The 25,989-nt window shown below is 36.9% G+C and overlaps 1 protein-coding gene across 1 annotated transcript in view; it reads left to right on the plus strand.

The window, feature by feature from the left end:
- Positions 1–7,206: 7,206 nt before the first annotated feature.
- tet1 (tet methylcytosine dioxygenase 1) overlaps positions 7,207–25,989 on the plus strand; it is a 59,095-nt gene continuing 40,312 nt past the window's right edge. Inside the window, exons 1-2 of the mRNA XM_030155313.1 lie at positions 7,207–7,526; positions 10,321–12,606. Coding sequence (XP_030011173.1) covers positions 10,477–12,606 — 2,130 coding nt within the window. The 5' untranslated portion in view covers positions 7,207–7,526; positions 10,321–10,476. The remainder of the gene's footprint in view (positions 7,527–10,320; positions 12,607–25,989) is intronic.

The raw sequence follows: 25,989 nt of genomic DNA on the forward strand, positions 1-25,989 counted from the left end.
TGGACAACAAAGATGAAGATGAAGATGAAGATGAAGATGAAGATGAAGACGAAGACGACGGACACAGCTGCTTCACAGTAGCTCATGGCTGGTGAGCTAACAAAATCACATATTTAAGTATTCACAAATAAAGTTAAATTCATTAATTTATCTTTTTGAAGATAGCAGTTAACTAGCGGATGTTATTTAACCCTTAGAGCCAATTCTAATATCAATCACGCTCATACCACAAAGCACAAAGACTGTTTCTTCATACGGTGAATGGGTTTAAATGGGTTTAAATTGAATAGTTTGAGAGTAACTTCTGCTTGTACACAGTGTATTTTAGAGTTATAGTTGGTGGTCAGCTGGAAAAAACAAGATAAAATAATGATAGACAATCTTGTCAATAATAATGCCATATGGATGAACACAACCAAAATTATCAAAAAAAACAATGAATGGAAAGTGTGAAAAATGTGCAAAACTTAAAGGTTAATTAAGCCTACTTTTTTTGTAGTGAGCACACAACTAGCATTGCTTCGGAAAAATAAGTAAAGCTAAATAGTTTAACATTTTCTGGCATTCTAACTATTATTTTATTTATTCTAATTTATTATTTATTTGATATGATTCAACTAACTTTATTTTTTTAACTGTTTTGTTGTATAATTACTTAATATAACTAGAATATTATTAATTATTTATGCCAATAGCATCTCATAGTTCTCTTAAAAACTTTATTACTGGTCTGGAAAACAAAATCACTTTTAACATCATATTAGTGTACAAAACTTAAGTTACATATTGTTAGCCTCACAACATAATTGCCTATTTTTTTTTTTTCCACAATATAGCCAGTGATGCAAAATGAAGTAGCAGTGTTAGAAAAGTAAATTTACACAGGTATCACAATTCAGCCAAAAATATTACAATTATGCTATGATGCTTATGATATAATAATTTGTATATTTTTTATGCTAGCAGTTAGCTAGCTAGTATTATTCCAATGCACAGTTGTATATCCACTGCTCCTCTTTTAAAGGAGTGATATTTTGCTTTTTTTTAAATGGAATTATGAATTTTAAAACATTTCCCTGTGGTCTACATAAAATGTAAATGTTATATTTGGGTCTGAATTCTTCATTAGTTAAACTCCACAGGTCCATCTTCAACCTTATTTCTAAGTAATGACATCAGAAATGTCGTTTTGAACGCTGGCCCTTTAAATGCAAATGAGCCACTTCACGCCCCTCCCCCTCCAAGTTGTTGACCGTGCTTTCTGTCCCGTTCAGTCACTTGTGTTCGTTAATACAACTAGCAACTGAACGTTTTAGGTAATCGGCTTTAAGTTTGGATATATTTTCAGTTTTTACTACAACCGCTGCTGCTGTTAAACAATTATGTCGTACTCTGAGAAATGTTTGTTGGAAGTCTTGACCTTATATGTGCAAATGTTGTGACGTAACTACTTATAAAACATAACAAGTTAAGCAGGAATTGAAACACAAAATTAGAATAATACATCTCAAGATTTTACATAACAAATCCCTCCAACGGTATTTTATCCAGATTTTCTGACGTTGAAGGAATATGTAACTTTTGTAATTCTTATCCTGAAACCACTTTGCACTTATTCTTTCTTTGTGTGCATTCTTCTGACTTCTGGTCCAAAATTAAAAACTATCTTATATGTAAATGTAATGAAAATACAGCTATAACATCTCAAAATGTACTTGTAAATGTTGAACATGACATACGTAATTTTGAATGTATTGTTAATTTGATCTTTTTATTCGGAAAATGTCACATACACGAAAGTGAATATGCCAAAACAAATTTTTAAGTCTTTATGATTGAATTTGAAAAATATATTAAATCACTGGAATTTATCTTTAACAAGAAAAGCACAAATACTCTGCCAATTTCTGAAGAATTTTTTTCAATGTTTTTTTTCTTAGATATTTATATTTTAAGTTATTATCATTATCTTTTCTTCTTTGTGTCTGTAGGCCTTTGCATTATATTAATTTATTTATTAGAACGATTTTTCCATTCAAAATTTCTCAATGTTTTATATACACATATATTTTCAATAAAGTTGGGGGGAGGGGAAAGCAGGAATTGAAGCAGGTTGTAGAAATACACTTGATTTTTGCAAAAATGAATATAAAGATAGCTTTGCAGCACCTGGAGTGTTCAAATTCAAACTTTTCAAACTGTTATAGTGGAGAATCAACGTTCAGTTTCTATGCTCCGTATATATGGAACGAACTACCAGAAAATATCAGGTCTGCTGAGAGTCTGAGTTCTTTTAAGTCAAGGTTAAAGACTCACCTGTTCACTGCTGCCTTTGACTAAAAGGCTTTTTACTTTTTAAATTTTATATTCTCCTTCGAAATTCTGCACTGCAACTCTTATTTTAACATGTCTGTGTTTTTATATTTTTTGGGTTTTATGTGTTGTTTTCTTACTTGCTGTTTATAATCACCTTTTACATGTTTCTTTTATAATGTTTTAAATGTGTTTCTTTTTCCCTTGTTGTATTTCAATGTCCTGTGTGAAGCACCTTGAATTGTCTTGTTGCTGAAATTAGCTATACCAGGGGTGTCAAACTCATTTTCATTCAGGGGCCACATACAGCCTGATATGATATAAAGTGGGCCGGACCAGTAAAATAACATAAATAATAGGATAATAATAACTTTTGAGTGAAAAAATTAAAATTCCGTAATGAAATGGTTTACATCTATGAATTGTACTCAAACATAACATGAACAAATATAAGCAACCTGAAAATTCTCAAGTAAAATAAGTGCAATTTTAACAATATAATGCCTTAGTTTATCATTTATACATGTGAATCACAAGTTAGAGATCACAGTGGATCTACAAATACACAAAACATTAAATAACAGGCAGAATATTATTAGAATTCCACATACTTTTCTTAAGACATTTCAGATATTCACATTTTTTGTAAAAGTCCAGTCTGTAGATGTAAATATTCTTGTGTAATGTAACTTTTTTTTCACTAAAACAAAGAGAAAAAAATTGCAGTTTTCATAATTTATAGGTAATAAAGATAGTATTTTACTGAACTGACCCACTTTAGATTGAATTGACCAAAAATTATTTTAACATCCTTGATTGTTAATATCTTCAGTGTAATTTTTGCATTTCACAAATTCATCCCAAGGGCCGGATTTTGGCCCCCGGGCCGCATGTTTGACACCTGTGTGCTTTACAAACAAACTTGCCTTGCCTTATGGTCCCCAAATACACAAATAAATGTACCAAAGACTAATAAAAGTGAGTTTAGCAATATTGATGGGACTTTTAGCTCTTTGAAGGGAGACATTCAATCAGGAGCCGTTCACTAAAAAGAGCCGTTCAAAAGACTGGCTCTTTTATGTTTTTTGCATTATTTTGAAACACCAATGTTTTAATGACTAAATAGGCTACATATGATGATTGACATTACATTTTAAAGGTGTTTAGTTGGCGCGGCAGTAGATATTATCTTACCGTAAAAAAGAATAGTTAGTTAAAATGTGTGGGCTAAATACATGACATGAGAGGTGACATGAGGCAAATGCTGGAATTTGATAAAAAACATCACGGTACATTATGTGGACTAGTCTGTAGCCTAAAAATGAAGAAGAAAATAAAACATTTTCTTGTGAAATAACATTTTATTCTCCTCAAAACAAGAACAATAAATGTGTGTAAACATACGGAAAAAATTGCACAAAACACAACAGCATTTAATCACTGCAATTACTTAAATTCCTGAACTATAGTGCAGTTCTCAGAACAAGAACAGTATGTTGGTAAACATACAGAAAAAAATGCACAAAAGACAAAAGCGATTTATCATTGCAATTACTTAAATACCTTAACAACTGTAGTGCATTTTCCCTAAGAACAAGAACAATAAATGTGCGTAAACATACGGAAAGAACTGCACAAAACACAACAGTGATTAATCACTGTTATTAATTTAAAAAAAAAAGAAAAGAAAAATGAACGGCTCTTTCCAAAGACTCGGTTCCCATCATTCATTTCAAAGAGCCGTTCAAAAGATTCAATTCGTTTGTGAACGTCATATCACTATTAAGCAAAATATGACCCCTTTAGATGTCAGAGTTTCATTGAATTTTTAGCACGCTCCACAGACTATTAGCCCTAATTGCACCCTGTATGGTACAGGTGTCAAACATGCGGCCCGGGGGCCAAAACTGGCCCGCCAAAGGTTCCAATCTGGCCCGCGGGATGAATTTGCAAAGTGCAGAAGATATTAACAATCAAGGGCGTCAAACTCGAAAATAATAGCATAATAACCTAGAAATAATGACTCCAAATTTTCTTCTTGGTTTAATGTGAAAAAAAAAAAAAAAATGACATCATGCCTATAAATAATGGCAACACCAATTTTTTCTCTTTGATTTACTAAGAACAAAGAAAGCAAAAAACATTAAATTCTGATATCCTGTAATAATAAAATATCAGTTACCTGAACAAATATGAACACCCTGAAATGTCTAAGGAAAAATAAGCGTAATTTTAATAATATTCTGCCTGTTTTGTGTCTTGGTACTGTAGATCTTATCTGTAATGCACATGTATAGATCATAAGTTGAGGCATAATATTGATCAAATTTTTCTTATTATTATTTCTTCTTATTTTTCTTCAGAATTTTTTTTTTTTCTTTTTTTTTTCAGATCTTTTTTCAGATCTTTTTTGTTTGGATAGTTTGTAAAATGTAATTGTTTTCATAATTTAACCCTTTCATGCATGAATTATGAGAACCTTGGTCAATATTTTTTTCTTGAGTGTTGTTATTCCTCTTTAGGCATGAATAAAACAATGCAATTGATTTTTTTTTTTTTTTTTTTTAAATGAACCTATTGGACACCATGCGTTTACTTTTTGAAGCAAAGAAACATGTATTTAAAACTCATCAGAAAGTGATAAACTGTGTGAAAACTATGAAATTAAAAACAATTTTAATGCCGCTAATTGCTAAATTGCTACTGTTTTCTCACCTTTTATCATATGCTAATATTAGTTATTACTCATTTCATGGAGATAATATCCTCCTGAGACCCAGGAATTTGACAGTTTTAGCTTTTTTACATTAAAAACAATTGTCTTGATTGGAAACTGCATAATGCAACAATTTTTTCAGATACATTTTTGAAATTATTTTTATTTATTGATTGATTTTTTTAATGGAATGTCCATTGCAATGCACAGTATTTTTTAAGTAAAACTGTCAAACTTTTGTCCCCTACAGAGGACAAAATGCATTGCTGGGTCTCAGGAGGATATGAAAAAAAACAACAAAACAAAACAAAAAAAGTTTCTTAATTGCAGTCTAATAGCAATTAGCAATTGATTTACACTAAAACATGTCACTGCAGATCAGGTTTATCATGAGCAGCAAAGTTACAATAATTGTATGAACTGCAGTGTTTTGGATGGTGCATGAGTGTCCACTGTGTTGGCTGATATGGTATGGAAGTAAATCTGTCTCATCAGATTTTGAATTATAAAAGCTATTGAATTTCTAGCACTGAATTTTTTTTTTTTTTTTTTTTTTTTTTGCACTGAAATTAAGTATCTTAATTATTTTTCACCAAAATTAAGTATCTGAATTTTTTTTTTTTTTGCACTGAAATTAAATATCTGAATTTTTTGTCTCTGAATTCAACTATGTTCATAAATTTAGAATAAAAAAAATTCAGATACAAGAAATTCAGATGCAAAAAATTCAAAAGCAAAAAAATCAGATGCAAAAAATTCAGATGACACATCCACACTGACTGTCTTCCTGCATCGGTGTCCCTTGACCAACCTTACATAACTCGATTAGCTGGCTGTCAGTTTGACTTGAGATAGAATCAGTTATTTATTCTTGGTGTCCCGGATGTGTGATCTGAATTTTTTGCATCTGAATTTTTTGCTTCTGAATTTTTTGCATCTGAATTTTTTTTTATTTTTAATTTTTTTATTCTAAATTTATGAACATAGTTGAATTCAGAGACAAAAAATTCAGATACTTAACCCTCTGGTATCCAGGTGCGCTTTTTAGGCACACTTTGCACTTCGTTTTAAAAAACTTCATATTATTTTTCACAATTTAAATAAGGTTAGAATTCAAAAGTTGTTCATTTTTGCATGATCTTTAAAATTCTGGCCACCAACTAAATTTTGCACATTGTAAACAAAAGAAAATTACAAGACTAGCATCTGTCTCCCAAGTGTGCCTAAAACGCACTATTTCTTCCATTTGATAAGTATGATAAGGGCTGACCTTGATTTACAAAAATAAAATCAAATTAGAGCAGAAAAATAAATCAATATATAATATTTAATAGTTTGATTTATAGGTGTGCCTTTTTGGCACACTTTGTGACAGATGCTAGTATTTTTCAACATTTGACCTAGCGCCAAAAATAATAATGCAAATTAACCGATATTGGAGTTAATCATTGACATATGCCAGGATGAAAAAATCAAATAATATGTGATCCACTTTTTATGCAGTATATTGAAAAAAAAAAAAATTTTTTGTGTTTTTTGCATCCAAAAAAAAAAAAAAAAAAAAAAGGTTTGTTTACAATACAAAAACAGCATTTAAAGGGTTAAAAATGTGACAATTATTGAGTATTTGGTATTTTTATTTACGGCTCAAGTTGATGAAATAGAAAAAAAGTGTAAAAGAATTAAAAACGAACTGTACGAAAAAATTTTTGACATTATTCCACAAGTGGTGCTTAGTAAGGGCTTTGCTGGACGGGATACTGGAGGGTTAATTTCAGTACAAAAAAACTCAGTGCTAGAAATTCAGTGGCATTTATAATTCAAAATCTGATGACACAGATTTACTTCCATAATATGGAACTAAAAAAAAAAACAAAACAAAAAAACAAAAAAAACATGAATATACAAGAGAACAGCTGGAGAAGATCTGTCCACTGTAGTGACCTGTAAAGGCTTAATGTTATTTTTTGCATATAAAAAATTTGAAATTGTCATTATTTCTAGGTTATTATGCTATTATTTGACTGGTCCGGCCCACTGGAGATCAAATTGAGCTGAATGTGGCCCCTGGAAGAAAATGAGTTTGACACCCCTGCTGTTTGGGACCGACTGCAGCCGTGAATCCGGTCCAGGTTTTCTCGTCCACTCTCCTCCAGAGCCGACGACGAGTTTTTGGCGAGCTAAACCCGTGGGTAGAGCGTCTGGTGGAGGGAGAGTGAGCGGGGCTGCCCTGAATGGACTGACAGAAGAGGGATTTACATTTTAACGGGTGTCGCTCTCCGTCAAACACCACATCTTTTCGGGGGGGAAAAAAACAGCAAATTTGGCTTGATGTATTCATGTCGGTGCTTCTAACATGTCCATGTGTCATCGTCGGGAGAGGATCGAACTTGCCAGCAGTCTATATTTGCCGAGGAGGGAAAGCAATACAAGGTCTCGCTGTCTCGCTGGACTGGAGTATTATTAGCAGTTCAGACAGTACAACTGTCTCTCCATGGTATGTAAAGCATTTACACCGTAGCCTTGTCAATAAAACATCAGCGACAATAACAGAACACATACAAAAGTCAGATTTCCGCATGTGTCGAGGTTTATAGCCAACCACCGCTGTAAACAATAGCGGTCAAGTGCAAAAATAACAACAAACAGGGACGTTGAAGGCGTTTTTACACGGTAATAACCCCCCGTCCGCCCCCCCCCTTCCGCCCGTCAGACAGGACGAAAACAGGATCCGACCTCCGGCCAGAGCCCACTGCAACTCAGCCTGTCTGCCTGCCCTTTAAACTGTTAAAGCCGCGATACTCAAGCAGGAAGCCGTAGTAAATGTGTGTGTGTATGTGTGTGTTTGTATTTATTATTTTACAACCACTTTATTCAGCCAACTCCATGGACACACACTGACAGACTTCGCTTTATTGACGTCTGTCCTTGCACTTGCTTGTCAAAGGAGATATTGCAGGCGAGGCAGAGCTGTCATTGAACAGCAACCATCCAAACTAGTAAAAAATAGTATACATCAGGGAGGGGTGTCAAACTCATTTTAGTTCAGGGGCCACATTCTACTCAGTATGACCTCAAGTGGGCCGGACCAGTAAGATAATAACAGTGGAAAAAGCAAAATTACATTATGATAACATATGATTATGATCTACAACGTTTCCCTAAAAATGAATAACATGAACTTGAAACTTGAACTTGAAATGTCTTAAGAAAAACAAGAGCAATTTTAACAAAAACAAGTTTATCACTTTTTCATTTACACATGTGCATTACAACTTATATTACAATTACAAATACACAAAACATTTAGCAACAGGCAGAATATTAGTAAAATTGCATTTACTTCTCTTAAGATATTTCAGGTTGTTCATGTTTGTTCAGGTTATTAATGTTTTTTGTACAAGGATAGTTTGTTAATATGCCCATTTTCATGTAATTGTACTTTTTTTTTTTTACACTAAAATTAAGATAAAATCTGCAGTTGTCATTATTTATAGGTCATTATAATTATTATTATAATATAAACAAGGTGAGGAAGCAAAATTTACAATGAACATTTAGTTGTTTTTTCTCAGCAGGCACTACGTCAGTTGTTTTGAAACCAAACATATATTGATGTCATAATCATACCTAACACTGTTATCCATACCTTTTCAGAAACTTTTGCCCATATGAGTAATCAGGAAAGCAAACGTCAAAGAGTGTGTGATTTGCTGAATGCACTCGTCACACCCAAGGAGATTTCAAAAATAGTTGGAGTGTCCATAAAGACTGTTTATAATGGAAAGAAGAGAATGACTATGAGCAAAACTATTACGAGAAAGTCTGGAAGATACTATTAGAGAAGAATGGGAGAAGTTGTCACCCGAATATTTGAGGAACACTTGCGCAAGTTTCAGGAAGCGTGTGAAGGCAGTTATTGAGAAAGGAGAACACATAGAATAAAAATATTTTCTATTATGTAAATTTTCTTGTGGCAAATAAATTCTCATGACTTTCAATAAACTAATTGGTCATACACTGTCTTTCAATCCCTGCCTCAAAATATTGTAAATTTTGTGTTGCAAATTGTGTTACAATTAACTCAGCCAGAAATCATTGCTCAAATAAGTATTTATAAAAAAAATATTTAAAAAATAACTGTAAAGTTTTCATTGATGCAGAGTATATTTAATTTTTTTAATTCTGTTTTTTTTTTTTTTTTTTTTTGGCGACACGGTGGTGCAGTGGTTAGCACTCGTGCCTCACAGCAAGAAGGTCCTGGGTTTGATTCCAACACCAGTCGACGGGGGGTGGGACCTTTCTGTGTGGAGTTTGCATGTTCTCCCCGTGTCTGCGTGGGTTCTGTCCGGTTACTCCAGCTTCCTCCCACCATCCAAAGACATGCACTAATAGGTTAATTGGTTAATCTAAATTGCCCATACGTGTGAATGTAAGTGTGATTGTTTGTCTCTATATGTTAGCCCTGCGATGAACTGGCGACTTGTCCAGGGTGTACCCCGCCTTCGCCCCTATGTAGCTGGGATAGGCTCCAAGTGACCACCGTGACCCTAGTGAGGATAAAGCGGGTTCAGAAAATGAATGAATGAATGAATATATACTGGGGGGCAGCCATGGCTCAGGTGGTAGAGCGGGTCGTCCAATAACCGAAGGGTTGGCGGTTAGAATCCCACTCTATCCTAGTCAGTCTGTTGTGTCCTTGGGCAAGACACTTCACCCTCCTTGCCTCCAGTGCCACTCACACTGGTGTATGAATGTTTGGTGGTGGTCGGAGGGGCTGTAGGTGCGAATTGGCAGCCACGCTTCTGTCAGTCTGCCCCAGGGCAGCTGTGGCTACATATGTAGTTTATCACCACCAGAGGGAGAATGTGAGAGCGAATGAATAATGGATCAATAATGTAAAGCGCTTTGGGTGTCTAGAAAAGTGCTATATAAAATCTAATCCATTATTATTATTATTGTTATTATTATTATTATTATTATTATTATTATTATTATTATTATTATTATATTATTATTATACTATTTTACTGGTCTGGCCCAGTTGAGATCTAATTGGTCTGTATGTAGAACTTGAATTCAGTGTAATTTTAGCATTTTACAAATTCATCCTATGGGCCAGATTAGACCCTTTGGCGGGTTGGATTTGGCCCCCAGGTCACATATTTGACACCTGTGGTATACATGTTGTTTTTGTGTGTAGTCACCAACTTCTAGCAGATGTTTGTGTGCCTGTGCTTCCACATGAATAAATTCAAAGGTGGTGACATTATTGCTTTCTGTGTTTATAGGTCATGCAGTGTTATTTCCCAATAACTGAAGCATCCAAATCTGCGAGAACAGAAGGAAGGTTTTGAAAAGTATATTACTGTGTGTACAAGGAAAGATAAACATTCATCTAGCTCCCATGCTGGCGGACAGAAATCCTCCTCTCCACACCCTCAGCCATGCCTGCTACTACCAAACCCACAAGGAGACAGACACCTGCCAGGAAGAATGGACAGAAAGTGATAAGCACCAAAAGGCAGACCTGTAACTCCAATAAACCCAGAGGAAGGCCCCAGAAAACACCCGTAGAGCCCAAAAAATCAACAGCTAGGGCCCAGACTCAGTCAGGAAAAAGCTCCCGTGGAAGAGGAGCAAGTGGGCCAGCTGGTCAGGGCCCAGAGAGGTCCCCTGGTGGAGTTAACCGTGCCCTAAATGTAACAGGATCTGCAAGGCTTAGATCGCTCAGCAATCCACCTGACCACTGTGTTGAGTTAGAAGATCCCCCAGGACGAAGGAAGTCCCTGCGGGGCACGGGGGTGTCTCTGTCTTCATGCCAACCTTCCAAACCTGGCAGAGGAGGGAGGAACAACAGACGTGGCACAGGGAGAGGAGCAGCAGCATCTCAGACCAGGACTGCAAGAAACCAGCCTCCAAGCACCACCAGTAACAGCAACAGCAGCAGTGATTCAACCTGGGATGAAGAAAAAGTAACACTGGGCCCCAGTGAGGATGAAGATGTCCCTCCAGTTTCTCTGAAAACTAGTTGTGAAAGCCCTAGAAATATCAAAAGTCAAGATCTTGGAGTCAGCAATGCTAAAGAGAGGAGCCCTCTTAAAGCTGATTCACCTCCATGCAATGACACACTGGAAGACTGTATACAATGCAGCTGCGACAGCACTACAACTGAGCAAGACGAAAAGACTGTCAGTCATAACAGTGAAGAGGACCTTAGAGGTGTGATTGGAGCCCTTGAGGGTGATGATGTTGATGGACAGCTCTGCACAGACAGTAAAAATAGCCCTCCTGAGACTTCTGCACTAACAAGTATCAGCGCAGTGGGGATCCAGTCCAGCATTGTGGGAAATGACAGCTCTCCCATCCCTGGAAATAAGCTAGATCAACTTGCCAGTGATAGGAAGCAAGATGAAGGGGGCGGTATCCATCAGGAAGAGGGTGACAACTTGGACACGAAAGTGCAAGTGACAGATCAAAGTGTGAGAGTTGACACTGAGATAAAAGAGGAAATACATCCAGAGAAAAGGGATTGCCTAGAGGCGAATGAAGCAAGACCAGATGAGACTGTGGTGGAGACCAGTGAGAGTCTGCATAGAAATGAGGATAAAAAGGAAGATATGGATAAAAAGGACAACCTCATCAGACCTGCTGACTCCCACCTCAGTTCTGCTCCAGTCTCTAAACCTCCAGATCCTCCTCAATCTAGCAAAGGACTGGCAGTACAGTCTGAAGCACCTGTCTCCAACACAGCTACCTCAGCCACCACCAAAGCCCCCTCAAAATCAGAGTCACACAAAGGAGAACAGCTACTGAGTCATGGCAACACAGACGTGCAACCTACCATTCATGGTGCTAAGCCACAAAACCCAGACTCCCCTGCTGGTCTGACCCCTCAAGTGATAAGAAATACACCAGTTATAATCTGTAATGACTCCCTCAGACCAAAAGGCTTATGGGACTCAAACCAGAGAGAATTACGAAAATTAGAGATCCCTCAGATGGACAGACATGCTTACAGAGCAGCAGAGCGGCAAACCAAAGATAGTGAATCCTGTCAAGAGCCATTCAAGCACCGCAGCCAGGAAGGGTCTCCGTTTTCCTCAGTGTCATTGTCTCTACTTCCTCAGTCGAGTACGGTTGCCCTTGTAACCGAGGCCGAGCCAAATGTGGGCGAAGACAGTGTTGTGGTAGCTGTGTCAGAGCAGGACTCAGTGCCAAAGATCTCCACTCATTCTCTGGATTGTAGTTCATCATTCTCGTGCAGCTCAGAAAGCACTCGCTCCTCTTTTTCTTTTGACACCGAGTCAGAAACAGGATACGGGGAACCCAGTCCGGTTATACTTCCGGGACCTTGGGGTGCAGAGGGGGCATGTTTTCCTTCAAAACCTCAGAGGAAGGAGAGGAAAAAGAGGAGCAGGTGTGGGATGTGCAAGCCTTGCCTGACGAAGATCAGCTGTGGCCAATGTAGCTGCTGTCTCAACCGCAGGACTGGCCACCAGATCTGTAAACTGAGGAAGTGCGTGGAACTGAAGAGGAGAAGCCCGTCAACTCCTCTTCCTGCTTCTGCTGAACAGGTGATGCTTAAATCCACTGTATGAGTACATTTGAATTATTTAGATAACACATGCTGCAGGATTTCTTATTGAAGTCAGTTCAAAGACTTCTACTTAGATCGGCTATGATTTTAGTGGGAACACGCCAGAGTTTCTTTTTGTGTCTACAAACAGCTGATCTAAAGAAACTGAGAAATGAGTGGCTTTATATGCGGTGAGCCCTGCTTTTGATCACAGAGGTTTCCCAGTCGCCCACTGGTAGAGATGACAGAGAACTTAGAAGCCCAGACAGTTGAAACAAAATGTTTCACTTTCATAGATTTTGTTGATTTCATGTGCTTTAGTTAACTTGATAATGTGTTCCTCTTAGAGATTATTGAGTGATTAAAGGGGAAGTGTTCTCCTGGATTGCGTGTGCGTATGCAGAATAGGATCATGTGCAAATGCATGTGCGGTGTAAAGCATGTGTGATGATACTCTGTGTTAGAGAGGAGAGCACTGTCACATGACCAGCAACTCAAAACATTGCTGGAATATGTGTCTGTTTTGTGTGTGTATGTCTTTGTGTGTGTCTTTCGATCACTGGTAAGAAGTACAAGTATACGCTATTTTGTGTTTCACATTGTGGATGTATGAATGGGCATGTGTGTGCAATTAAAGCCAATTTCAGCCGGGTGTTTTTACGGAGGCCAGTGAATGGCAGTATTGTGGGATGGTCACTTTTCTTAGTTAGCTGTTTTAAAATGTAAATATAATGTATTGTGGTAAAATATAAATATGATGGTATTTTAATTACCTCATCAAAGTAAGGTAACTCATTACATTATCATATGTAAGTGTAAACCTTTACAGCAGTGAACTCTACATTCAGCTCTTCGTAAGATGTCCAATAATGTCAGAACACATTGGTTGAAAAAGAGATGATGCAAATTCAGATAAGAGAACCAATCATAAACAATGTTCGTACCCTTGATGGTTTGCAAACAGTTTCTTGGTGACTCACTTTGTCTAGAAATATGAAAAAACAAAGCGTTCTTTCAGAGTGAAAAGATGCAACGCAACAGACTGAAAGTTATATCCTGCATATAGGCTTTATTCAAAGAAGTGGATTTTTATATGGAATGTAAATATATAGAGATATTTGATGATTTATCTCAGTAAATAACATATAACAATTACAGTATGTAATTTAGTCATTCTCAGTGCTGCTGAATAGTATTGTGAATGGCTGTCAAAGGGAATAACCCCTAAGACTTGCAGACAACAGACAATGTTATGTGGCTGTTTATTGTGTTTGCCTTGTAATCTTTAACCGACCTTTAATCATTTAATAATAGCATTGAAATAAGTGACAAGGTTGTGGACTACACCTACCTACCTCTGGAGATACTCTGCGCCAAAAAACTCAGTATGGTTTTAGTTAATGTTCTCAACAAGAGCAGGAGACTATTGTCAGCAAAACAAAAGAGAAATCCAATAAAACCCCAACTTGCCCAGGATTTAACAACCAACTGAAAAAGGGAAACAAGGAGTGTGTTAAAAATGAAATATTTAGTAGCTAGAGACCCAGAGAGTTTCCTCAGAACCAACAGAAAACACAACAAATTTATTTCTTGGCTTTGTCAGGACCACCAACACCAATGGTACGAGACTAGAGTAATGTTTCTGATGTACAGAATGTTAAATTTGTTATGTAATAATAAACCAAACACACAATTCATCAGTGTTCTGGTGTTAAAACATATAAATAGACATCTGAAATGACCATAAGAATAGTTAAAGTCAATTAGATTTAGCAGCAAAACCTTTAATAAGAAAACAGACATATTATGCAACTGAAACTGGTCTTATTGCCATAATCTGACTGCCTTTAGAAATGTTTCGCAACATCCTTACTTATAGAGAGGTAGTGGGAATAAGTGTGGCTAGCAGCAGCTGTCTACATAAGCATGCACATAGTTCAGTGGTGTCCATTGTGGCTGGGGGGAAGGTTATGCGTGTACAACTGTGAATGTAGGTCCATGTGTCTGTGGAGTCTTGTCTGTGCATGCGTACACCGGCATGGCGTAGCAGTGGCAGGAGCAGATTAGGGCTGATTATATAACACCTACAGCATTACTGGAGACCTCTGCGCTCTATTTCTGAGCATAAGAGGGGGCAAGGAGTGAAAGATTAGGCCAAGCAGGGATTTACAAACATATTCTACTGAATGTCGTGGAATGTGGGTCAGTGCAAGTGTGTGCGTGTGTGTGCATGTGTGTATGTGTGACTCAGACGCAGCTTTGCATGTGCAGGATTTCTGGTTGATGTGTCATATGCACAGCATGTGTTTAGACAGCCGTACTGTAGCCTTCCCTGCTTCCCTCAACTGACATCACACTGGCCCACATGTACAGCAGTTCCTGTGCTTGTGTTTGGAGAACAGTCTCTCAGTTTGTTTTTAGTGACTGCAGGTTAGGATTGTCGCAGTGAAGAAATGTGCAATATGTGGCATTACTGCAGCATGTACAGTACCAATACGCCATAATCTGATTATATAATATACTGAAAATATTGTTACACTACCATTGCTTTGACAAAATATCTGTCTATAACATCAAACTTGCTGCTTGTTTGGACATCTATAGCCAGCAGCTCCGATTACAGTAGCAAGATGATCTGAAGTTGTTTGTTTTATCTTCAGTGATACGTTTAGTGCTGGCAGACTGCAAAGAATCAAGCTGTACATGCTTTTAGACCCTAATGTTGTTTTCTGCACCATTGCTTTGGCAAAAAAGGACAGAGTTCAACAGTCACAGATTTTACAGTTGTTTTTTGTTATCTAAAATTGTCGTTATTCCTTGAACAGCAGCAAAACAACACATGATAAAAACTCTACAGGTTACTCTGCAGCATTATTGAACATTTTAGTGTGGACAAATGCATAAGAATCACTATACCCAGGCTTTATTTCCTCAAATAAACTCAAATAATCCAGCAAAATTAAGGCTAACAAGACAAAAAATAGTGCAATAACCTGGCACTCAGCCCAATTAAAATGAATAACAGTAGAATAGAATAGCGAAGGACAGCGCGTGTATTTTATTATGTCATGATATGATCTTATGAAAAGCTCTGGAAAGCTTATCAGATGACAACTCCAAACAACCTCATGAAAAACTGAACAAGTGCGACAGTGGTATCACAGCTGCTTGCCAGCGTCTGCGGTCGGCTTGTTAATAGTGCGGTTTTTACAGTTTTGTGGTTACTATAACATCCTTAAAGCGGGTGTAGATCTTGCTCCAAAATCCAAAACTACAGGAGAGCCAGAGAGTTTGGCTTCTTTCAAAAGGGTATGAGCTCCCTTGAAAACATTTATCAGCCTATTGTTTTCTGCCTTTTTTCTTTTTTAATCTGTATTACCCTCACCATGACTCATGCCCAACATTTGGTTTATTGATTTTGGATCAATGCAGATGGGTGATTCATTTATACAGTAAAGGATCACACTAAAGATACCAATAAACATAAATAAACAATATACATATGCTCTAGTCTTTGCCATCACCATCATTGAAGCGTGACAGCGCAATGTTGTAAACTTCACTAACCTTGTCTCAGAGATCAGGAGAAATAAACCTTGATGCCAAACGCTATAAAAAAATAGAATTAGAAGAAGAAAAACCAACTTTCCCTTTGCTTCTAGTATTCACATTCTTATTACTGCTACTAAATAACAACCTTTATAAACGTACCTCTTGTTCATGCCTTCATATTTTCTCTTTCTCAACACCTCAGTTTTGCTGAACCATGCACATTAGACATCAGCAGCTACGTAATGGTTTTGTTACTCTTATTGTTAATTTTCCAATTAATAACAGAGGTGATAAATAACATGGCATCATAGTGGTGGATGGTAGCTGTGGATTTGATCCCAGTACTGACCAGCGGGGCTTTTCTGGGTGGAGTATGTGTGAGTTCTCTCTGGGTACTTTGTCCTTAGGGAAATGAATAAATAATGGATAAATAATACCTAAAGTAAATTAAATGCTTTGTAAAAGTTGTACCTGACATTGACAAAACAAAAAAAAATCTAATCTTCCATGAAGTCATGGTACAATACTGTGCCAAAGTCCTGATCCAACATTAGGTTTGTTGGTTTAGTAAAGTTATGTCCACACATATGCATTTGTCTGTGTCTGTTTTCAGATACAGTCTGATGTATGTGAAATATGTACACTAGTAAAAACAAAAATTTCAGGGAAAAAACTGCTTCTATAAACCAAGGAGGTAGTATTTACTGTGACCTCCCTTTACGCTTAACATGTCTTTTGTTCAGACAAAGTAAACTTGTCCAAAATCAACAAAGTTCAACAGAGCATAAGCCTTTTGCGAAAAGTGTTGCAGTGGCCGTTAGTAGATGCACTGTGAGTCATATTAACGACATGCTGGCCAATCTTGTTGATCAAGCTCACACACCCTTTCACTGAATGAAGAGAAGAGGAGTTTATCTGATGCCTGTTTACTTTATTCATCACATTTACCCTGGTTGGTGTGGTAACGGTCTTAGTGTGATCTGATTTTATTATGTCAGAGAACATCTATGAATAGCGTGAAAGCATTAAAACACACAACTAAAATAGAGGACACAGATGTTACAGAGTATATACTGTATGAGGACACCACTTATAAAATAAGGGCGGGCATGGTTTGTGAGAAAGTGAGTGAGCATTAACCAGACACAGTGAGAGTTTAGGTTTCCACATAAACATGTCTGGTTTCACTCAGGCTCCATGGCCCCCTCGTGGCCTCGCCTTGTGTTGGCCAGTGGAGACAAGGCTGAGACCTGGCCCTGTACAGACACACACAACCACATTATGAACACACAGATGCAATGAAAACACAGCTATACTGTTGATGATGTGTAAGAGCTCCTGAACTTCTACAGTGAATTTGATAGAAATAGTCCTGACATGTTTGGAGCTGGAGGCTGCACAACTGAATGGCTTTTCTGCTGACAATGGAGACCTCATAGGTTATTATTATTTCCATTTACTCATCATGAAATAGGTCATGAAGTACATTTCAACACATAGTCATCCTCAGCATTTTACCAAAATAATAGGAATTTTTAGACTTAAAGAGGAACCATGCAAGATTTTTCCATTTTGGCTCTTCTTCACTGTTTTTGTAGCATTTTTCCTCTATGGAGCTCCCCCTACAGTTCCAAAATACATATTAACTGTCGTAAAACCCACACCTAACCCTCCCCCTCCGACTGTGGGTTTGGGCATTGTTCATAAAATGAGTTCATAAATGAGTAAACACCATTACAGCCAATAATAATCATCAATAGCGCAAATACACTGAAATACACAGAGTATAGAGAATTCTCAATCTCAGTGATACTTACAAGTGCAACAGCAAAAACGCCAAGTCTGCATCCGTTTTACATGCTTTTTTTTCTTTCAGCTCTCACCATTCTGCAAAAGCTGGACCAAGGCAGCCTCTTGTCTTGTTCCTAGTTTGGTCACTCACTCTTTTCTTCTTCCTCCATCCTCTGACAATGTCCGCCTCTCCCTTTTCTCTGCTGGCTCTGCTATGGTAAACACCTGTGAAATGAAGGCATGGCTAGCTTGTGTTTATATCTAGCCGGTGGTACCTGGCTGGGGGAGTGTTTGTGTAATAGTGCCGTAAACTGTGCCGTTTCTCGCGAGAAGTGAGATCTAGGTCACTGGGACGGTGGCAGAGAAGTTGCAAGTAGCATATTTGGCCGTAGAGACACTAGTGGGAAGGTAGAGGGCCGCAGAAAACCATTTAACCATTAAAATGTGTCAAAGCTGTTTAATTAAGGTAAAAATTTTTGTATAGTTCCCCTTTAAATGTAATATACAATTTGAAACAGTTATGCCTTAAAATATCTAAAACAACTGGGCCTAAGTGCATTAGATGTTTGTTTTAGCCTTTCAGAATATAGTAATGTAACTAAGTGGTGTAAGATTCTGTTTACAGGTTGTGGAAAATAAATCTCTTAGCAGAAAGTCATAGGTGTATTCAACCAGATAACAGAGTTAAATACATGATTTGTATGATTCTGTCAGACACAACTATTGCTCAACTCGTTGCCTCAACGTAGAAGCAACACAGCAGTTACTGTAACCGTATTCTGACTTCAGCATGGACATATTCTAGTGGTTTTTGTTTGATTCCCACCTCCAGTAGCCTTAATTATAACAGCCAATTTCATTTGGGTTCAATATGTATGATGGTGATTTTGGATTCAGAGTCATTGAGCATGGAGGTACAACAAATTGTATTTACTTACGAAGTGGCTACTGTCACAGTACTGTTGCACAAAATATTGGTTTGTCTATTACCACAGAGCCAATCAGTGCCCTCATTATATCATGTCTAGACCGGTAACTTACGTCCTGTAAAGTACCAAGGCAATCAGCTGACAAATAGGTCAAACTGAAGCACAATGGACTTTTAGCTCACTTGGCAATGTATCAGACTGCAATGTGGAAGACTCAGGTTCTATTCTCGGTTGGAGTAGCTTTTTATTTTTCTCTGAAGATTTCAAATGGGGGGGGCAAGGGTGCCAGTAGGTAAATCCGACATTGATATAAATCAGCCACTGGCACAACGTTCACAGTGGAGAATTCGAAGCACAGCACTCAATACACTGAACTGGCACAGAACTGACACTGAACTGAGAAGTCACACGGCACACTGTATATATATGTAGTGTGCGCCATATATCACCACAGTACTGTGGCAGTAGCCATTGCCATTTTTCTTAAGTGCGAATTAACAGAAATAGATATTAAAACATATGTCTATTTTCTGTGATTTTAAGAAAAGATAAATAAGATGGTAGATTCAAGTAGTATTTGTTAATCTCAATATTGCCCATAATTACTGCAGTTTGACCTCTATGTAATGGGGAGTTTTACTGTAGTTTTCACACTGGTAATGTACAAGCAGTTACACTACAGAGATAAGTTAGAAGTTAGATTGTTTTAGTAATAATATTTGAAAAGCCATTTTGCAACATAGTAATCTAGGAGAGAGCCAAATTATTGATTATTTTTTATATACTGACAAGTGAACTGTACACACACAAAATGGAATTTCCTGCTGTGTGACTGTATCATACACTGGTACCCATAAAGTTGAGTTTTTCAGACACATTCCTCTTTTTAGTCCTATTTATACACATTAGAAATCACCTTTTATCAGGTGCAATGATTACATACTGAGTCCCAGTTACACTTCATCTGTCAAGAATAAATCACATTGTCACAGTCATTTTATGAGAAGAGGTCAAAATATTTTATTCCAGTTATTTATCCATGGGCAACAGTGTATAATGTTGAGAGGTCTGATATGTTTGACATGTCTTGTCTTGACTTGTCTCATCTAATGTTAAAGCAGTATGTAGCATTACATTAGCTCACGTTACTTTTAGCGATTTAGCCTAATCAGAATTAAATGACATCGTATAAATATACATCATAAAAATATGAGTGAAACTTTAATACGTTGCTTTCTCTGTAAATATGATTTTTGGCACAACTCCCAATGATTAGAGCTGAAACTAAGGATTATTTTCAATTTATTGTATTTTTAATTAATTTGGTAATAGTTTCGCAAATAAAATGTTAAAAATTGTGAAAAAGTGTTTCTCAGAACCAATGTGACATTTGAGAATGTCATATTGCTTTTAGAGAAACTTAACCAATAGTAATGAGAACTATTAAATCAAAGGGGCCAGTTGGTCGTAGCTTTCAAGACACAGTATTTGGTCAAAATGTGAAATCCTATGAATTAATGAGAGAATGGGTTTTACTCTGTCTGTGAGCTCCAGCTCTACTTCAAAACACTGTCTGCCCTTTAGAATACATTCCCTTTTCATAAATCTTCTGGTGTTAGTCTATATAGATATAGATAAACCTATGTATATATGTAGTAACACTTTATCACATACCTTAAACATTAGACAGCCAGCTCTTTGTTATTTGTCATTTAATTCAAATGATCCATGTATGAAAGATTTAACACATTTGATATGAAACTGTTCATTTCCAAAACATTGTACAAAAGTGATATTGTTTATTAAAATAGCTGTTGATTTTTTAGAAATTGTCAACAAAAAATCTATCAAGTCTTACACCTCATGATCTCACACTACTTCACAGTATTGTGAAGTCTTTTATTCATGTTTCAGGAGACAGTTTCAAAAATTATGTGTTTGGATTTTATCTCTTTAGATTGTACTGGTACAGTAACACAAACTGTGTGATTCATGATTTATGGACATCCAAATATGTAAGATACTCCTTACTACTGCATTTATAGTTGATATGATTGGTGTGTCATCATAACGCTGTAGCTGCGATGCTTGGAGCTCTTGCAGATAAAAGAAAAACACCTCCATTCATGTGTGTCCTGATTTACCACTGAGCTTTTCCCAGGTGTCTGCATTCACCAGAGGATGTAGAAAAAAGTGTTTTAAAGCTTTAATGGAGCTTGACTCAGACAGAAGTAAAAGGCAGGCGAGCTCAGGGGTAATCCATTTAACAGTATTATCTGTGCAGACTGAATTGGTGAGATGCAGTTTGGTTAATTGCAGCGTAATTAAATACCAAAGGGGAACATTTAATACAGCTGTAGGTAGACTGTACTATTTTACAAATAGTCACCAGTGGGCTCACCAGCTCAATCCAGCTCCTCTTGCAGACTTATTTGTCTCCTGCAGTTCTTCTTCCAGTCCTCCTTCGCATTTAGTAACCCAGCTGAGATAACAAGTGTATCAGGAAAGCACTTAGCAAGTCCTCAGACGGGACGCTTGGTAGAGAGAAAGGCATCCAGGAACTCATGTTGTCATTGACTGTTTAGTCTGGCACCGCCTACATACATGATAACAGATAACACAGACAATAACACATATTTAAAGTGTGTTTGTGCATGTAGATGATATTCCCTTGAATCCTAGTTATGTGCATAAATCAACTTTCGTGTATTTATGTGTGCTTGGGTGTAGGTTTTGTTTATATGTTCCAGTCTGGGTTTCCTCCTCCTATAAATTTTGAGCATGAACCACTTTATTTCCTGTGTCTGGTGAAATTTTTATGCACCACTTTGTCATTTGTAAATCAGTTTGTTGTGTACATGTGTCTATATTTATGTGAAGAAAACACCAAATTCAGGCACCAGGTGGTAATTTCAGGTAGATCAACTTTTTCTGTTTAATATTATCCACAATAGTGTCCAACGCATACACTCTAGGGCTGCACGATATTGGAAAAAACTCTCCGCGATATATATTGTGATATGAAAAACTACTGAGGAGGATACAATAGCTGTGTGGTGCAGACGTAAATGGTCAAACAAATTAGTTGTGTTTCCTCTCTTGTCGACAGGTGTAAGGCACTGTTGACACAGAATATGTGTTTCAGTATCATTCTTCTTATAGCCAAAATAATTCCAGATAACTGACGGTGCTTTTCTTTTTGGCACCAAGTCTTTGTTTTTGGTGATTTTCTCTTGTTCGTTGCTTATTTTTCAATGTTGTTACCAGCGACTCACTGCATGTGCAGGTGCGTGGTCTGCTTTGGCAAACTGATTTAGAACAGTTGTGATTGGTGGATTGCTGTGCGCAGAGTGTGTCAGGTACCCTGGTTGAAATTAGATGAGAACATGTTGAGTTCATTTGCCTCCTACATTGCAGGACCTGCAATGTGACTACTGGGCTCACGTACATTGCAATGATGATGCTCAAACAATATATTGTGCAGCTCTAATACACTCTATCACCTTTTGTGAAATAAAATATCATTACTTGCAGGACTCTTACTCTTGTATCTCCAAATAGCAAACCTGCACCCAGACCACTTGACCACCAGTCAGCCGCTATCACTTATATCACTATATTACCTTTGTAGCTGAGTAACCAAGTAGTGTTTCACAACATAATCTGTTAAACTGAAGTCCCTGTGTAAAACACAAAGGTTGAGGAGACTCAACAGGATTATAATAGGCTGAGCAGGACTAACCTTTGTGAACTGTGACAGAACAGGTGAATCGCTTGCTTTAGGGTCATTCTAGAGCCTTGTCTGTAACACAGTCAAAGCCACTTGACAATTGCAGTGAAAATTATCTTATCACATAAGGACAAGCGAAAGAACACAATTGTGAGTGGCTAGGGTGATTCTCTAATCTTTGTTATCATACACACATTCTTTACATATTCATGCTGAAATGAACTAGATACAGATAAAAACACTTCAATAAATGTACTAATGGACAAACACAGGATAAGTATTATATCATGCTTCTATTTCTGAGACAGTTTTGCTGAAATGAATATATTCAAAAACATTCTTTCCCATGTAATTTTAAGTGTTAACCAGCCACCATTGTATCAAACAAGTGTGTTTATTTTTAAGAATATTGAAGCAGACTAAAAACTAGAATAGAGCTACAATACATTTTGACCATAAGTGATTAAAATTAAAAAAAAAAAAAAAGACAGTTTAAATCTAGCATTGATCTTTTTAAAGCCTCTGTGAGGATAATAGTGGTTATAAGTATAAGTTTGTAGTTCATAGTTTTGGTGTAAAAACAGACCCAGAGCTGTAGATAAAAGGACTGATGCATTGTTGTATTTATGGGGAACATTATAGGCCATTGTCAAAATAAGACTCCTCTGCTTCTTTTATGCTTTTGTTGAGGAGGACATAAGGGGGAAGACAAATCCCCTGATATCTGCACCTATGTGTGTAGATTTACCAGTTTATAGTTCAGGCCATCTAACAACAAAACCACCCTATTGTTCCTCTGATGGATCCAGATTAATGTAACTAGAGAGTGATTTGTCCCAGCAGACGCTCCTGTCAGGCTTCCCTCCCATCTCTCTTATTACACAAAGGAGAAGAGGTCTTCAGCACTGACAGTTACCATGGTGACCTCATTGTCTGCCACTGACCTTTGACCTGCCACAGTTGTCTGATGAGGTATTCTCTAGGTTGTAATGAGGATTAGTGGAGATTACCCCTACATACGTACCACTAGTGGGTTAAAGCTGGGAACTTGGTAACCTACATCCAGGTAATTAGGTCAATTAAGCTATGCTGAATACATCTATGCAGGCAGTACAATACTTTTATTACCTAAATTCATGCATGTGGTTGGAAAAAATTACACTGGTTTATGTTACTCAGCAGTATACTATTTACTGTGCACTTGTATGGGATATCTGAAGCTCCTTTTACAGCTTCAGATTCACCAAATATTTGCAGCAGTGTTGCATTGTGGGGAATGGGATGGAATTGATTTTATAGATACCAGTGTCATCTCCTATGCTCATTGGTCAGATTTTATTTTTTATTATTTACCTGGGCTGATTTCTGGTTCGTTTTCTTTATGAATAAAGTAAGCAACACTTAGGACTGTTGTTTCCTGTCTGCAGTAACTCAGTTTTGCAAATTAGCCTACCAGTAGGTTTGTAGAATATTTATTTCTCAATGAAATTGTTATTTTGATCATTTCTTGTCATGATGTGAGTCATTTTTACATTTAATTTCTATAGAAAAATGTCAGAAAATAGTGATGATGTGATTTTTACTGATCTTCACTGAGAATATGAGAATAATAATTATTATGTATATTGCACTTGGTAATATCGCAATTCTGATTATATTTCTTGAGCCTGTCAAAAAAATCAGCCTCGATAAAGTATTTAACATAAACATGAGTCATACTATTCTAATTGATTGAACAACATTAAAGGAGTGATATTTTGCTTTTTTAAATGGAATTATGCATTTTAAAACGTTTCCCTGTGGTTTACATAAACTGTAAATGCTCTGCTTGGGTTTGAATTCTTCATTAATAACTCCACAAGTCCATCTTCAACCCTACTTCTGAGTAATGACACTAGAAAGGTCGTTTTGAGCGCTGGCCCTTTAAATGCAAATGAGCCCCTTCACGCCCCGCCCACTCCAGGTTGTTGACTGTGCTGCTCTGTCCCGTTCAACCAACAACTGAACATTTTAGGTAATCAGCTCAAAGTTTGGACATATTTTCAGTATGGACTACAACCGCTGCTGCTGACAGACAGTTATGGTGTACTTGGAGAAATGTTCATTGGAAGTCTTGACCTTATATGTACAAATGTCGTGATGTAACTAGTCATAGACATAACAAATTAAGCAGGAATTAACCCATTCATGCATTAATTATGAGAACCTTAGTTACGATTTTTTTCTTGAGTGTTTTTATTCCTCCATAGGCATGAAAAAAACAATGTGATCAAGTTTTTTTGGTTTTTTTTTTTCATGAAGTTACAAAAATATCTATGCATTTAATTTTTGAAATAAAGACACATGTTTAAAACCCAATATCAGAAAGTGACATGAAAACAATGAAATAAAATAAAATCTGATGTTTTCTCACATTTTAACCTATTCTAATGCTAGTTATTACTCTTTTCATGGAGATAATATGCAAAAAAAAAAAACACTTTTTTTTTTTTAACAAATAAATGATTAATGCTGAAACATGTTAGTGCAGATCAGGTTTATCAAGAACAGCAAAATTACAGTAATGGTATGAATTACAGTGCATGAGATGATGCATAAGCGTCCACTGTGTTTGCTGATATGGAACTAAAACAACAAAACCCATGAATATATAAGAGGATAGCTGTAGAATAACTGTCCACTGTAGTGACCACTATGCATGAAAGGGTTAAAACAGGTTGTAGAAATCCATTTGTTTCTTTTCCAAAATGAATATAAAGATAGCTTTGCAGCACCTGGAGGGTTCAAATTCAAACTTTATGAACTATTAGGGTCCCCAAATTCACAACTAAATGTACCAAAACTAATAAAAGTGGGTTTAGCAAAATATGACCCCTTTAACCCGGTTCTCAAATGAAACGCATCCTCCATTCCCATCTCTACTGCAGTGTAAACTATAATTTGTGTTGTGGCCCCTCTGTTGCACTGTGTAATTTTGTGCAACTCAAGGGCCACAATTAAGGGAAAAAGATGCTTCTGTAATAGTGTAAGCAAATGCAGCCTTCAACCTGAGCATTCAACACAGGACCCATTTATTATTAATGTCTTCATTGTTAACAAACGGTTCAGTCATTCTTACCATTTCGCCTCTAATTAATTGCATATTTTCGTATATTTTCATTTCCCAAATCCCCTAAATGACTTTGATCACGCTTATATTTCCAACAAGCTACAGAATGAAAGAATACTCTTAAGAAGGTAGATGTGTAACAAGTGTCCCTTCCAAACGCAGTGGTTAGTGCTTTCACATCACAGCAAGAAAGTTCAGAGTTTGATTCCCGGTTTCTGTGTGGACTTTGTATGTTCTCCATGTGCCGGGCAGGTTGACTCCAGGCCCTCC

Source organism: Sphaeramia orbicularis, chromosome 15, assembly GCF_902148855.1.
Source record: "Sphaeramia orbicularis chromosome 15, fSphaOr1.1, whole genome shotgun sequence".
In the NCBI taxonomy this organism is placed as follows: Eukaryota; Metazoa; Chordata; class Actinopteri; order Kurtiformes; family Apogonidae; genus Sphaeramia; species Sphaeramia orbicularis.